The following is a 16,963-nucleotide window of genomic DNA, read 5'->3' on the forward strand; positions in this document are numbered from 1 at the left end:
TTTATATTATGATTTAGTACTGTTTTATTACTATTCATGTCTTGAAATTATGTATGAATATGTTTAATGCTTACTGTATGTTTATCTATATTGATATTCGGTGTAAATATTATATGCTGTTGTTTTGAATCTGTTAATAAGAAATTTGTTAAAAACTAGTTGAGGAACACTTTGGCTAAGGAAAGACTTGGTACTTAAGTTGTCCATTGTGACGCACCTCTCTTTCCTGGAAGTCTACTCGACAGGTTTTTAACTTAAATCTTGTGTACAGATTATGTACTGTTAAATTATCATGTAATATATCTTGTTGGAATATATTCAGTTTGTATGATTTCTGAAACGATTGAAGTTTATTTGATTTGAATTTATGCATCTAAACATGTATGAGTATTACGGGGAAATGTCGTAAGGGTATAATATGAGTCGAGGAATGTGAGTATGGTATGAGTCTCGCGGAGAGATTCTGTAATGTCATGGTATGTGTATGAGGATTATGGGTAGATTTCGTAATGGTATAATATGAGTTAAGGAATGTGAGCATTGTATGAGTTTCGTGGAGAGATTATGTAATGACATGGTATGTGCGTATATGTTGATGTTGAGGGTCATGAAGTTGGTGGTTATCCTGATACTCTAATAATCATTCAGTCTCAAGTAGAGAATGATGAATTATGTGGTGAGAGGGGCAGGAGGTCCTGGTCTATGTGCCGGTTTAGGACATAGTGAGGGGACTAACCTTGTGAATGGTATGGAGGGCAGAATGTCCTGGTCTATGTGCCGGTTTAGGACATAGTGAGGGGACTAACCTTATGAATGGTATGGAGGGCAGAATGTCCTGGTCTATGTGCCGGTTTTGGACATAGTGAGGGGACTAAGAATGACATCACAAGTGAAAAACCTTCCGTTGTATCGCTCATCAACATATCGTTGGGATAAGTGCCTATTGAATATCGTGGGGATAAGTGCCTATTGGGTATTGTGGAATGAGTGTTTATTTGGGTATTGTGGGATGAGTGTTTATTGGGTATTGTGGAATGAGTGTTTATTGGGTATTGTGGGATGAGTGTTTATTGGGTATTATGGAATGAATGGGTATTATGGTATTTATTGGGTATTGTGGGACGAGTGTCTAATAGGAACTGTGGTACGATGGTATGAGGGTGTCTGACATAATTATTATATGATGTTTGTATCGAAGTAATTATGCATGTCTTATAAATGATTTGTTGCATGTTAGCTCACCCTACTTGTTTATGTTTTGTGTTTGGGTATGTGCGATGATCGTATAATTCGTTATACGGGAGCAGATGAAGGAATGTCGCCTCACATAGTACCAAGGAAAGGGAGGAGTAGAAGAACTATAATTAGAACCTTTTTACATGTATAGACTTATATCAACTAGAAAATTTTAAAGGGTGAGATTACGGGATGTTACCGTAAATGTAATGTTAATTATGAAGTGTGAAAATTTAGGATGTTACATTAATGTGAAAAGTTGGGATGTTACATTAATGTGAGAATTTGGGATGTTACATTAATGGTATCAGAGCCTAGCCTCTCCCAGTACGGTGTGGTTCGAGGACGAACCAGAGCAAAAGCTGGTGGGCATGTGACACCCGGGCACGGAGATGAGGGCGGGGAGTGACGCCGGTGCAAGAAGCATGGTGCAGGGGGCACAGACAAGGAGCGGCTCCTGGCAGCTTCGGGTGGAAGGGGTACATGGACGAATCGAACATACACCGGAATGAGAGGGATTTGGAGACTGTATAGGTATGAGACTATACAGTTGAAGGATAGCTTAAAGGAATTGATTTGGCTACTCATATCACCAAAATGCATTTGCTTTTCGGTAGCCTGACTCATAAGAACTCCATAGTTAAGCGTGCTTAGCCTGGAGTAATTCTGGGATGGGTGACCTTCTGGGAAGTTTTCCCGGAAAGTGTGCGAGTGAGGACAAAGCACACTGGAAAGCCTGGTGGTGATCTGTGGGGGCAGTCGATGGTCCCTATGAGTTGCCGGGGCGTTACAGATGGTATAATTTACCATAGATACACAATTGTTAGGTACTGGGTTAGAGACAACATTAAGTTTGTGGATTCATATTAGGTTAGGATATGGGAAGGTATTTTGAGGACAAGGTTTATATTCCTAAGATTTAGAGTTTATAAGTTAATTCTTGAAGAATGTTTTAACTTAGGCTAGTAATGTTTGCTAGGAAAATAATTACATGAAGGTTGAGGTAATTTGGAGTATAATCTCGAAAGAAGATTGATTATTCTAGTTTTGTTAAGTATTTCAGAAGTGTTTATCAGGTGAAGAAAATAGTGGTTCAACATTTAGTGTGGGTTAAATAAAGGATGAGGATCAATATTTTACGGATATCTGACTAATGCAAGTGAATGATAGATATTATAGTCTAGAGTATGATCGAAAGGATGGTTTGGTCATGTTTCAATATGTTTTTAGAAGTTTATGGTCTTAAAGAATTGTGAGTTGATTGTTGAACATTAAGTGTAGTTAAGGGTGAAGGCAATATTACCGAGAATCAGATAAGTCCATCAAGGACGAGTGAAGGAAATGATGCATGATATTAAGTGTGGAAGGGTTCCTATGAATGTTATAAAGCATACTCAATATGGTATTAGTTTTGGACAAGTTCTTGTTAAATGGGTATAGAAAAGAAAACATAAGGATGAATTATTTAGTAATAGTGTTTTGGACTCCGTGTAATCATCAGAGTAATTAGAAATTTTATGGAGAATAGAAGTAGAGGGTAAGGTGGAACAATCTAGTATAATTTTGGTAAACATAAGTGGCTTTTAGAGGTGTACGATTTCTAGGAGTAGAAATTGTGTTGAGAAAATATAATGGAAGGTTGTTACGGAAAAAGAATGATTCTTAGAGTTTTACAGGGTCATGAAAGTCTTAAATAGGGATCTATAAGGAGAATCACTTTCTGGTTATAGTAGGAATGAAAAGTTTTCTGGAATTTTGTGATTAATAGTTTATGAGTAATGAGTTCTTTTAAAACATTAATGGATTATTTTGAGACTAGTGGGGTATGTGTAATGGTGGTTTTGACGAGGCTAGAAGTAACAAGTAAGAGTGTTCTGAAGGTTTATGATTTTAATTTTTTCGTGAGTACATTTCAATTTGAGATGCTAGAAATTTTATGCACAAAATAAGTAGAGTAAATGAGTTTACAAGGAAACTAGAAGATAAGGTGAAATAATCATAACTTTATTTTTTATGTCGAATTTTCGAATTTTCGAGGACGAAAATCTTTGTTGTTGGGGAGAATGTAAGACCCATGAAAAATATTTATAGTAAATTTTAGCATTTTATTAGTAATAATAATTTTAGTGGATAGAAAAATGTAAATTTTGGATATAAAATTATAGTAATTTTATAAGGAGAAGTTAAAATTTTTGATAACTTATTTAGTATTTTTTTTAAGAAAATCGAATAGTAAAAATTGAATAGTGAATAGTAAAAAGTGAATAGTAAATAGTAAATAGTAAAAAAAAATAATAAAAATAAGTTTTCAGCATTAAGATTCCTTAGCATGGAAGAAATTAGTAGGTAGAAACTAGGATCAGATTTGGTGAGTAAATGATTAAAATATTATTTTTTAAATAATATTAAAAAAATAAATATTAAAATATTAATGAATAGTAAATTTTTTTACCTATAAATAGCCATAGGAGGGAAATGTATTTTTGCACCAAAAAAAAAAGGAATCAAGTGAGAGCTTGAGAAATAGAGAAGAAAGAGTTAGGGAGAAATTTTTAGTTGCAAGAAGATTAGAGGTTCTGAAGAATTTCGGGGAAACAAATTCGGAGTAGGAGATTAAGTCTGGAATAGAGGTAAGGGGAGCTAATCCTTCTTGTATATGATTTTTATCCATGTTATGATAATGAATATGAGTTATGAGTATGTTAAAATTTTGGTAATGGTAGTTATCTATTCACTTATATAAATTTAGTTTTTATGATTATAATTTTCTTATTTTCGAGTTAGTATGGTAAAAATTTTCTTTTAATTATTTTGACCGTTGGATTTAACTAAAATTTTAATATATGAATCCTAAGACCTATTTCTTCACTTTGACCGTTTGGATTTGTAATTAGAAGTCTGTACTTAGAGAAATAAATCCTGCATGTTTGAGTAAATTAATTACCCCTCTAGATCTGTTACTTAGTCATCTCGGTAAAATATATATTATGACTCATTTGACCATTAGATCAACTTGAAAATTTTATATATGATTCCTAAGATATATTAATACACTTTGACCGATCGGATTTTTAATTGAAAGTCTATGGTTGGAGAAAATAATTTTTAAGTTTTGAAAAATCTGATGAACACTATATTTCTGTTCTTAAGTTATCATGGTAAAAAATTTTATATATATTTCATTTACTGTTAGATTGAGCCCAAAATTTAGTATGTAATTTATAAGACATATTAAGTCATTTTGACCGTTCAGATTTGAAATTAAATGTTTGTGCTTAGGGAAATTAGTTCCGCATTTTGAGTATAACCAAAAACCACTTAAAATTCTGCACCTGAGTTACCTCGGTAAAACCTCAATATCTATCTAGTTAACCGTTGGATCAACCTGAAATTTTAATATGTAGTTTATAACAAATAGTGAATTATTGTGACCATTCAGATTTGAAATCGGAGTTACAGATTTATAGATATTAATTTCGTATCTTCTCAGGGATCTCAATATTGCTTAATTTCTATTTTTTTTATATCTATATTAAATTTCGGTGTTAATATTATATGTTGTTGTTTTAAATCTGTAAATAAGAAATTTGTTAAAAACTAGTTGAGGAACGCTTTGGCTAAGGAAAGATTTGGTACTTAAGTTGTCCATTGTGACGCACCTCTCTTTCCTGGAAGTTTACTCGACAAGTTTTTAACTTAAATCCTATTGAACAGATTATGTACTGTTAAATTATTGTGTAATATATCTTGTTGGAATATATTCAGTTTGTATGATTTCTAAAATATTTGGATTTTATTAGATTTGAATTTATGCATCTGAACATGATTGTGAATTATAATGATGTGATTTATGTGGAGAGTATGTGAATGTATGCGATATAGTCAATTTGTATGACTTTTGGGATGGATGGACGTGATGCATATTGGTGTATGCATTCTGATTTGGTGTTTGATGCATATTGGTGTATGTATGATGCATATTGGTGTATGCATGATGCATATTGGTGTATGCATGATGCATATTGGTGTATGCATGATGCATATTGGTGTATGCATTCTGATTTGGTGTTTGATATATATTGATGCATGCAATGTGGTTTAATGGGTAACTCATATTTGTTTATGTAATTTGATCTGGTATAGTGAGCATAGTATGGTTTGATATCGAAGTATGTTTATTGTATTGAATTGTTAGCTCACCCTTACTTGTGTGTGCATGTGAATGCGATGATCGTATAATGCGTGATATTATACGGGAGCAGATGAAGGAATGTCGTCTGAAACAATACCAATGAAGAAAGAGATCGAAGAATAAGTTAGAAGGATTCAAGTTATACTTAGGAGTTTATAGTTGAAATCTGAGTTTAAAATATGTATATCAACTATGAATTTTTTTAAGTGTGAGATTACGGGATGTTACCGTAATTGTAAGGTTACAATATATAAATTATGAATTATCCAATGTGAGATATTGGGATGTTACATTAATGGTATCAGAGCCTAGCCTCTCCCAGTACGGTGTGGTTCGAGGACGAACCAGAGCAAAAGCTGGTGGGCATGTGACACCCGGGCACGGAGACGAGGGCGGGGAGTGACGCCGGTGCAAGAAGCATGGTGCAGGGGGCACAGACAAGGAGCGGCTCCTGGCAGCTTCGGGTGGAAGGGGTACATGGACGAATCGAACATACACCGGAATGAGAGGGATTTGGAGACTGTATAGGTATGGGACTATACAGTTGAAGGATAGCTTAAAGGAATTGATTTGGCTACTCATATCACCAAAATGCATTTGCTTTTCGGTAGCCTGACTCATAAGAACTCCATGGTTAAGTGTGCTTAGCCTGGAGCAATTCTGGGATGGGTGACCTTCCGGGAAGTTTTCCCGGAAAGTGTGCGAGTGAGGACAAAGCACACTGGAAAGCCTGGTGGTGATCTGTGGGGGCAGTCGATGGTCTCTGCGAGTTGCCGGGGCGTTACAGATGGTATCATAGCCTAGCCTCTCCCAGACTGTATAGGTATGGGACTATACAGTTGAAGGATAGCTTAAAGGAATTGATTTGACTACTCATATCACCAAAATGCATTTGCTTTTCGGTAGCCTGACTCATAAGAACTCCATGGTTAAGCGTGCTTAGCCTAGAGCAATTCTGGGATGGGTGACCTTCTGGGAAGTTTTCCCAGAAAGTGTGCGAGTGAGGACAAAGCACACTGGAAAGCCTGGTGGTGATCTGTGGGGGCAGTCGATGGTCCCTGTGAGTTGCCGGGGGGCGTTACAGATGGTATCAGAGCAGTTCGTCCTTAGGATGACCTCTGTGTTGTGGGTCTTCCATGTCTTCTCTGTTAAGAATTGAGTTTAAATGGTATAATTTACCATTTCCTCCAAATCTAGATAGTAGAGTATTGTGTACTGATGACTTTTACCATAGATGATTTTCCTTTCTTAATTCTGAGGGTTTGAGGAAAGATATTAGAATTAGTTAAAGCCTTGATAGGGAAATATAATACTAGAGTTTAAGTTTCAAAGGATGAGTGAAGATGTTGGTGTTTAGAAGTAAAATTTTTAGAAGTTCTAGAACAAAAATTAATAGATCCGATATCTTACGTTTCACAAAAAGGAGTTGAGTTCAAAGGCTAGATTTAGAGAAGCTTTGGATAAGCATGAATGTAGCAAGGTTTGAGAAATCAGTTTGGTTTAGTATATCAATAACGTTAAAAGTCAGAAGAGAAGGAAGTGTTGATGAGAAACGGAATGACATTGTGTGAGATTGGTAACATGGATTGATGTATCAGTGATGATTGAAATCTGAAGAAAGAAAATGGTGGAAGATTTGAAGAGAAAGTTTAAAATAATAAAAAAAAAAGGGATAGAAATACTGAAGTAGATTAAGAATAAATCAAATATTAGACGAAGAAGAGTAGATGAGAAGTTATATAAGGAATAAAGAGGATTGAGAGAAAGTTTAATAGGAGGAGAAATTTATAAGTTAAGAGGACACGAGATCTTTTATTGGAAGGATTTTAAGCTAAATGGATGATTAAAAGGAGATGGTTAGATTTTTTCAGTAAATGTATTAGAGATAAGATTTGAGAGTATGTGATTGTGGTATGAGGAGTAGTGGAGAAAATCCAGGTACGAAAATTTTGGCTTTCGACTTATGCAAATATTTGGTATTTTTATGATAGGATTAAAATGTCATGATTTATGGTTGTAAATTTTATTGATTTTGGAATATTAAAGTTAGTAGAGGTAGTGTAGGTTGAATTGATATTATTATGAACATGACAAGATAAGGAAGAAGAAGAGTTTGGAAATAGATAAAAAGGAGGGTTGCAATGTGATTAGGGAATTTGGAATAATTAAGAAGTTGTAGGTTGTGATTGGAGAAATTTCATCAGGTATAGTTATATGGTAGTATTCAAACCTCAATAGTGATGTAAAGGATGGGTAAAGATTTATATGTCGCACCTTGATCTCTATCCAGTGATGTGTATGAGTGAACTTGTTTATACTTACTTTTAGTTCGCATAAGATAAAAATTTGAGATTTGGTTAACACTAAATATCCTTGGGATATGGTTTTGATCTCGGGGAGCACATTATAATTGAGGTTGCGTTGTGGTTGATTGCCTGATAATCTCTATAGACGAGTGGTAGGAAGTAACATGGTGGTTAAATGGTTGGGAAGGTGTACTTGCCTGAAAAAGTTCTTGAATAGAGTGGTGGGAAGGGATACTTGGCACAATGGTTTTGTGCTATGACATCTTTTGATGACCCATTAATTCTTTATATCTATGGTAGTTATTTCAAGTATTAGAGGATTAATTAGTATAACCATTAAACTATATTTTAATGTTATAGGATGGATTTAACTTATGTGGCATACGTAGTTTATTTAAATGGGTAGGTGCAGTACTGATAAGGAAGCTAGTTAGTTTTAAATTCGGCCTTATTGATATAAGTGGTTTCATAAATTATAACATTGTTGATTGAGTGATCTGCTGAGTCTTATCAAAGATACGCAGTTGTTAGGTACTGGGTTACGGATAACATTAAGTTTGTGGATTCATATTAGGTTAGGATGTGGGAAGGTATTTTGAGGACACGGTTTATATTCCTAAGATTTAGAGTTTATAAGTTAATTCTTGAAGAATGTTTTAACTTAGGCTAGTAATGGTTGCTAGGAAAATAATTAAATAAAGGTTGAGGTAATTTGGAGTATAATCTTGAAAGAAGCTTGATTATTCTAGTTTTGTTAAGTATTTCAGAAGTGTTTATCAGGTGAAGAAAATAGTGGTTCAACATTTAGTGTGAGTTAAATAAAGGATGAGGACAAGTATTTTAGGGATATCTGACCAATGCAAGTGAAGGATAGATATTGTAGTCTAGAGTATGATCGAAAGGATGGTTTGGTCATGTTTCAATATGTTTTTAGAAGTTTATGGTCTTAAAGAATTGTGAGTTGATTGTTGAACATTAAGTGTAGTTAAGGGTGAAGGCAATATTACCGAGAATCAGATAAGTCCATCAAGGACGAGTGAAGGAAATGATGCATGATATTAAGTGTGGAAGGGTTCCTATAAATGTTATAAAGCATACTCAATATAGGTATTAGTTTTGGACAAGTTCTTGTTAAATGGGTATAGAAAAGAAAACATAAGGATGAATTGTTTAGTAATAGTGTTTTGACTCCGTGTAATCATCAGAGTAATTATAAATTTTACGGAGAATAGAAGTAGAGGGTAAGGTGGAACAATCTAGTATAATTTTGGTAAACATAAGTGGCTTTTAGTGGTATACGATTTCTAGGAGTAGAAATTGTGTTGAGAAAATATAATGGAAGGTTGTTACGGAAAAAGAATGATTCTTAGAGTTTTATAGGGTCATGAAAGTCTTAAATAGGGATCTATAAGGAGAATCACTTTCTGGTTATAGTAGGAATGAAAATGAATATGAGTTATGAGTATGTTAAAATTTTGGTAATGGTAGTTATCTATTCACTTATATAAATTTAGTTTTCATGATTATAATTTTCTTATTTTCGAGTTAGTATGGTAAAACTTTTCTTTTAATTATTTTGACCGTTGGATTTAGCTAAAATTGTAATATATGAATCCTAAGACCTATTTCTTCACTTTGACCGTTGGGATTTGTAATTAGAAGTCTGTACTTAGAGAAATAAATCCTGCATGTTTGAGTAAATTAATTACCCCTGTATATCTGTTACTGAGTCATCTCGGTAAAATATATATTACGACTTATTTGACCGTTAGATCAACTTGAAACTTTTATATATGATTCCTAAGATATATTAATACACTTTGACTACTCGGATTTTAAATTGAAAGTCTATGTTTGGAGAAAATAATTTTTAAGTTTTGAAAAATCTGATGAACACTATATTTCTGTTCTTAAGTTATCATGGTAAAAATTTCATATATATTTCATTTACCGTTAGATTGAGCCCAAAATTTAGAATGTAATTCATAAGACATATTAAGTCATTTTGACCGTTCAGATTTGTAATTAAATGTCTGTGCTTAGGGAGATTAGTTCCGCATTTTTAGTATAACCGAAAACCACTTAAAATTCTGCACCTGAGTTACCTCGGTAAAACCTCAATATCTATCTAGTTAACTGTTGGATCAACCTGAAATTTTAATATGTAGTTCATAACAAATAGTGAATTATTGTGACCATTCAGATTTGAAATCGGAGTTACAGATTTATAGATATTAATTTCGTATCTTCTTAGAGATCTCAATATTGCTTAAATTTCTATTTTTTGATATCTATATTAACTTTCGGTGTTAATATTATATGCTATTGTTTTAAATCTGTAAATAAGAAATTTGTTAAAAACTAGTTGAGGAACGCTTTGGCTAAGGAAAGATTTGGTACTTAAGTTGTCCATTGTGACGCACCTCTCTTTCCTGGAAGTCTACTCGACAAGTTTTTAACTTAAATCCTATTGAACAGATTATGTACTGTTAAATTATTGTGTAATATATCTTGTTGGAATATATTCAGTTTGTATGATTTCTGAAATAATTGAAGTTTATTTGATTTAAATTTATGCATTTGAACATGTATGAGTATTACGGGGAAATGTCGTAAGGGTATAATATGAGTCGAGGAATGTGAGTATGGTATGAGTCTCGCGGAGAGATTCTGTAATGTCATGGTATGTGTATGAGGATTATGGGTAGATTTCGTAATGGTATAATATGAGTTAAGGAATGTGAGCATTGTATGAGTTTCGTGGAGAGATTCTGTAATGACATGGTATGTGCGTATATGTTGATGTTGAGGGTCATGAAGTTGGAGGTTATCCTGATACTCTAATAATCATTCAGTCTCAAGTAGAGAATGATGAATTATGTGGTGAGAGGGGCAGGAGGTCCTGGTCTATGTGCCAGTTTAGGACATAGTGAGGGGACTAACCTTGTGAATGGTATGGAGGACAGAATGTCCTGGTCTATGTGCCGGTTTTGGACATAGTGAGGGGACTAAGAATGACATCACAAGTGAAAAACCTTCCGTTGTATCGCTCATCAACATATCGTTGGGATAAGTGCCTATTAGGTATTGTGAAATGAGTGTCTATTGGGTATTGTGGTGTCTATTGGGTATTGTGGTGTCTGTTGGGTATTGTGAGACGAGTGTCTAATAGGAATTGTAGTATGAGGGTGTCGAACATAATTATTATATGATCTTTATATCAAGGTAATTATACATGTTTTATAAATGATTTGTTGCATGTTAGCTCACCCTACTTGTTGTGTTTGTTTTGTGTTTGGGTATGTGCGATGATCGTATAATTCGTTATACGGGAGCAGATGAAGGAATGTCGTCTGATCCAATGACAATGAAGAGAGAGACAGAAGAATAAGTTAGAAGGATTCAAATTATATTTATGAGTTTATAGTTGAAATCTGAGTTTAAAACATGTGTAGACATATATTAACTATGAATTTATAAGTGTGAAATTACGGAATATTACCGTAAATGTAATATTACAATATATAAATTATGAATTATCCAGCGTGAGATATTGGGATGTTACATTAATGGTATCAGAGCCTAGCCTCTCCCAGTACGGTGTGGTTCGAGGACGAACCAGAGCAAAAGCTGGTGGGCATGTGACACCCGGGCACGGAGACGAGGGCGGGGGTGACGCCGGTGCAAGAAGCATGGTGCAGGGGGCACAGACAAGGAGCGGCTCCTGGCAGCTTCGGGTGGAAGGGGTACATGGACGAATCGGACATACACCGGAATGAGAGGGATCTGGAGACTGTGTAGGTATGAGACTATACAGTTGAAGGATAGCTTAAAGGAATTGATTTGACTACTCATATCACCAAAATGCATTTGCTTTTCGGTAGCCTAGCCCATAAGAACTCCATGGTTAAGCGTGCTTAGCTTGGAGCAATTCTGGGATGGGTGACCTTCCGGGAAGTTTTCCCAGAAAGTGTGCGAGTGAGGACAAAGCACACTGGAAAGCCTCGTGGTGATCTGTGGGGGCAGTCGATGGTCCCTGTGAGTTGCCGGGGCGTTACAATTGTACTTTTATGGAATAATTAACGTTTGTGGAGCCTCACTTATATAGACCTAGGTGGATTTAATGACCAATTTATCTCATGAGTAAGTTATTTGATCTCGATTCTGCTAAATTACAGAGTAGTACATCATAAACTTTGGTAGGACGAAAGGTAGTCGGATAAACCAACTTTTGGCTGGGTAGTGGTTGTACAGGTCGACTTGTGGTTGGGTAGAAGTAGTCAGACAAACTAACTTGTGGCACCAATTTATCTCATGAGTAAGTTATTTGATCTCGATTCTGCTAAATTACAGAGTAGTACATCATAAACTTTGGTAGGACGAAAGGTAGTCGGATAAACCAACTTTTGGCTGGGTAGTGGTTGTACAGGTCGACTTGTGGTTGGGTAGAAGTAGTCAGACAAACTAACTTGTGGCCGGCTAGTTCACCTTTAACTCTGATAGGTGGTACATAATTCTGATAAGCAACACCTGGTGGTGGTACCTGGTAGGCGACACTTGGTGGGCGACATCTGGTAAGCGACACCTAGTTTTAGTAAGCGGCACCTGGCTTCGATAAGCGACACCTGACTTTGGTAGTTGACACCTGGCTTTGGTAGTCGACACCTAGGGTGTGTTATGCCTTAATATCCTAGGACGAGATTAATTTTGATAAAGTCGAAGTGTACAATGCATAAATCATCTTCAACCACCTTCCAATTTTTTATGGAGCCGAGAAGAGCCTTTATCTTCACACTTTAATTATCATAGTTGACTGTCTTTGTTAACTTGAACAAAAATATATTATTTGTAAGGTGGGTCATCTCTTTAGGTCTTCAACTCTTTTTTCCATCGAAACACTCAAGCTGACTTACTCTTGATAACAAATTGTTAACAAACTACACTCATTATGTAAAAAGAACTTATTTACTTCCTTGTATTATTATTGTTATTTCATGTCAACTAGACACTACAAATTATATACCTTACATTTGGTTTTTTTACCCAGTTATAATATTTCCAATTATTACAAAATATAATCAAAATGATAACCTATAAAATTCTTGATATTTTCTCATCTAAAACATCAAAATATTACTAGTCATAAAATCTTTTAAATATTCTCTCATTTAAATTTACCCATATTACTACTAATAAAATCAGCTAAATATTCATTCATTTAAGTTTATCCATATTACTGCTAATAAAATATAAGAAATAACCCATTTAATTTCGTTCCATTTAAGCTTACCCTTACATATCATGTTATAATTTACTAAGAACATATCGTTAAGTTTAAGTTCACTTTAACCTTCTCTTAATTTGTCTCTAGCTGCAAGTAATTTGTAATAACCTGCCCTTAATTACATTTCTTTTGACCAATGCACATATCGCTTGGCCTGTAGCATACAAAATCTATTTTTTACTTTAAAAATGGTTGGTAACGGTAGATGTATATACTTCAAGAAAATAAATGCATTCACGAACAAAAGTAGGTGAATGAACACATTTTGATGGAAATGACACAGGGATTGCAACAAGGTCTCACTTTATTTATTTGTTTGTGAAAATGTAAAATAAGACTTGTCTATTTTGTATAGGACAAGTATTTTGACTTCTGCAATCAACGACATTCATTTTCAAGACAAATATATTTTGTTTTTTTATAATAACTTGTAATTTACAACTCGCCAATCCGGGATTGGTAATTTGTTTCTCTAGTTTTGATTTTTTCTTTCTTTCATCAAATCTAATATTATCACTTTTCTTGGTTGATTTGTTTGGTTTAAATGATTATCAAATTAGTATGGTCTCGTTAGAATTTAGGTTGGGCTAGTTTAGAAGTATATCGGACTAATATTACGATTCTTGGGTTTTTCTGCTTTGGTTTATATTGGTTTGATCTGGTTTGAATGATCGTCGAGCTAGTCTGGTGTGGTCTAAATAATTGTCGAGCTAATATGGTCTAGATGATTGTCAAACTAGTTGGTTTGATTTAAATGACTATTAGAATGGTCTGATTGAATTAAAGATTTTTAGTAAAAAATATTCAAAAGCTTTCTTTAGGAGAATTGAGACGTATAAACATGAAGAAAGTGATAAATATACATATATGTGCGTTGTCAATGAAAAAACAATAAAGATTTGACCAAAACATAAGTATGAGAAAAAGTATCTCCATCTTCACAAAGGAATAGATAAAATTTGAAAATAAATAAACATTAAACAAACTATGAAAAAAAAGTAGAATATCTAGTGAATCAACCTTATGTTATATATGAGTTTTGTTTCTTGCCGAGCTTATATCCATGGTTAACATTTAGTCTGGTCTAGATAATTATCAATCTAATGATTATAAGCTAGTTTGTTCTATTGTGATAGTTGGACTGATCTACTCTCTCTTGGACCGATTATGACTATTGGGTTGGTTGTTGTGATATGGATAAAGTAAAATCTTAATTTATCTAAAAATTCATTTTCAATTAGGTAAAGAAATTAAAACTAAAGTAAAATTGGAAGTTTTTATTTAATACAAAAATTAAAACAAGGAGGGTCGGCCCTAAATTGTTAGGGTTTATAGTTTCACATAAATTTCCCATTTTTTCCTATTTTCCCATTAGAAGCACAGGTAAGAATTAATTTCGGGGCTAACTCTAACTCTTCAACAAAGGTCTCTCTTTCTCTCGTTCTCTGCTCTTACTCATCTTCCCACGAAGAAAAAGTTGATTTTTTTTTTTTTTTGTGTCAAACGTTTATCTCTTTGCGTATTGACGAGTTTGCAGAACTTCTGATTTGAATAGTTATTTTTGTTTTCGCAGAAGCAGTTTTTTGAATTCAACAAGGAAAGATGTCTGGGTACGCTCAATTTTTCCTTAACGATTTTCTTAGTTGGTTTATGCATGTAGCTCTCTGCCCCTTGATTTTTTAATTCAATATTCAATCGAAATACCTGTCGTTGTATGGTTGCCTGAGACTCATTCCTTCATAATGATAAGTTTGGTAGTAATACTAATTACAATGTTTGTTCGTGGTTGTGTTATGCGTTGAGGTTGGATTTGGTTAGAGATGAGAACGGGTTGGGTACGGATATGCCACTAAAAATCTGTTTACCAGCCGTTTTAAATATGCGGATACTTTTGCCATCCTGGATTTTGGAAGTTTCAATTTTCGATTTTAAAACATTGATGATTAAAACTGAACTGATTTCATGTTGTTTAATTTAATTATTTGGAGTTGAGATTTTGATTCCTTGTGTTGGAAATGAACGAAGTGAACTATATCTACATGGTCTAATAGTTCCGGGTAGTGTTGGCATTTTTGTTGCGGCATTTATGATATAGGAAATTGTTTTTGAAAATTTCCAATGGGGTTGAAAAATGTGCATGGCTAAGCACTGCTAATCAATTTAACTCATTTGTGGAGAATTGAATGATATAGTATATAATGTATTATACATCAGTATGGAAATAATTATTGTAGATGCTGCTGGTAAAACTTGTTCACATGCTTGTAATGTTATGTGCATTGCTCTACACCTTTTCTCAAGTAGCTTTTTCTGGATGAGTTTAAGATTCATGTATGGGTATCTCCTGACTGTTTAGAATACTTGTACTATGCAGTGGTGAAGAGGTAGCTGTTGCAGCTGAGGCACCTGCTTCCATTCCTGGTGAGCCCATGGACATCATGACTGCTTTACAGCTTGTGCTGAGAAAATCTCTGGCTTACGGTGGTCTTGCAAGAGGTCTTCATGAAAGTGCCAAGATCATTGAGAAGCATGCTGCACAGCTGTGTGTTCTAGCAGAAGACTGTGACCAACCCGATTATGTGAAACTGGTGAAGGCCCTTTGCGCCGAGCACAATGTTAGCCTTTTGACAGTTACAAGTGCAAAGACCCTTGGAGAATGGGCTGGTGTAAGTGTCTTAGAGACTCCTAGCCATTTTACTTAAATTCCTTGTACCATTCTTTTACCCCCAATTCCCAAATTCAGTTGGTGAATGTTCATAAGGATTTTATTCTTGTACTAATTTTTGTTTCAGTTGTGTAAGATTGATTCAGAGGGAAAGGCTAGGAAGGTAACTGGTTGTTCATGTGTGGTTGTTAAGGTATGGCTTCGTTGGATTGTTTTTGAATTGATGTTTTGGAGTGCCTTTCAATGTATACGGATGTTTATGTATTTGCATTTTGCAGGATTTTGGGGAGGAACATGAAGCCTATAATGTTGTTCTGCAGCACGTGAAAGCTAACTAAGTTAAATGCCTAGGTGGTCTGCACCTGGATTTACTGGTTCAAGCTTTTTACATAATAGCAGAACGAAAATAGGTGGTCTGCACATTGGACAGAGAATATCAAGTCATTTTTTGTAGTTTTCTTTCAAATTTCGTTTCTTGTTCAGCACGTAGGAATAGGAAGCTCTGAAGAAGGTCTCCTTGTCTACAAAGTGAGCTAGGTTACTCAATTCTTCAGGTTTTGCTTGTTTTCTTTCATGTGTTGATGAGTTTATGATTCTCTAGTCTACAAAGTGAGTATCAGAGTTGTGAATTCAGCTTTGTGATGTTTTTAGTGGTTCAATTTCAGAAACACAACTTATATAATTGATATCGTTGGTTTTCAATTTTGCTGATTTGCAACTCTACTTCTGATTTTCTGTCTTTGTTATTAAATTCTACTGTAATTGCTTTAATTCAATTGTTTTCATGCTTATAAACCTGCTCCAAGCTTTAGATTTCAGTTCCATTTCATAATTCCTGTTTTTCCAGTTTTTTGGTAGTTAATTTAGTTAGTTTTAGGTTATTTTAGGGATTAGAACAAGTTCCATTCGTTTTTCCTTGATGTTTTAAACTTATTAATGCTAACACAAATAAAGGAGGGTTAATGCAGTTCATGAGTAACCTTATACATTGATATCTTTTCTGCCAATTGAAATAAATAAATAATTTTATTCTAAGCATAGCTTATTGTTTCATCTCATTTATTAAGAGTTATTTCAGACATTTTTCAGAATATATTGGATTTGTTTGAATAACTTCATAATAGAAGTAGAAAATAAACATTGAAACGAGTTTTTGAGTTAAGGTAAGATTATTTTTATAAAAATTTTTAGGAAAAAAAAAATTATTATAGTCATACTTAAGTAAGTAGTAAATATTATATTCTTCGAAAAAAGGCTTTTGTATTCGTACCCTTGTGCCA

At 34.2% G+C, this 16,963-nt stretch overlaps 1 protein-coding gene across 2 annotated transcripts; it reads left to right on the forward strand.

Annotated features, from left to right (window-relative positions):
• Positions 1 to 14,304: 14,304 nt before the first annotated feature.
• Positions 14,305 to 16,397, forward strand: LOC108344963 (40S ribosomal protein S12). Of its 2 annotated transcripts, none has more exons than XM_017583508.2 (5): positions 14,305 to 14,401; positions 14,592 to 14,628; positions 15,393 to 15,684; positions 15,811 to 15,876; positions 15,962 to 16,397. In XM_017583508.2, the coding sequence occupies exons 2-5, from the start codon at positions 14,621 to 14,623 to the stop codon at positions 16,019 to 16,021; spliced, it is 426 nt and encodes a 141-aa protein (XP_017438997.1). In that variant the 5' UTR covers positions 14,305 to 14,401; positions 14,592 to 14,620; the 3' UTR covers positions 16,022 to 16,397. The 2 variants fall into 2 exon arrangements, with proteins under 2 accessions (XP_017438997.1, XP_017438996.1); XM_017583507.2 differs by having other exon boundaries at positions 14,324 to 14,443.
• The last annotated feature ends 566 nt before the right edge of the window (positions 16,398 to 16,963 follow it).

This window comes from Vigna angularis, chromosome 8, assembly GCF_016808095.1.
Source record: "Vigna angularis cultivar LongXiaoDou No.4 chromosome 8, ASM1680809v1, whole genome shotgun sequence".
NCBI classification, from domain to species: Eukaryota; Viridiplantae; Streptophyta; class Magnoliopsida; order Fabales; family Fabaceae; genus Vigna; species Vigna angularis.

Excerpts from the sequence above, each read along its gene's own strand:
- LOC108344963 (XM_017583508.2), top strand. Across the intron at positions 15,685-15,810 it reads CCCTTGGAGAATGGGCTGGT|TTGTGTAAGATTGATTCAGA; the intron begins GTAAGTGTCTTA and ends TTTTTGTTTCAG. Across the intron at positions 15,877-15,961 it reads GTTCATGTGTGGTTGTTAAG|GATTTTGGGGAGGAACATGA; the intron begins GTATGGCTTCGT and ends TGCATTTTGCAG.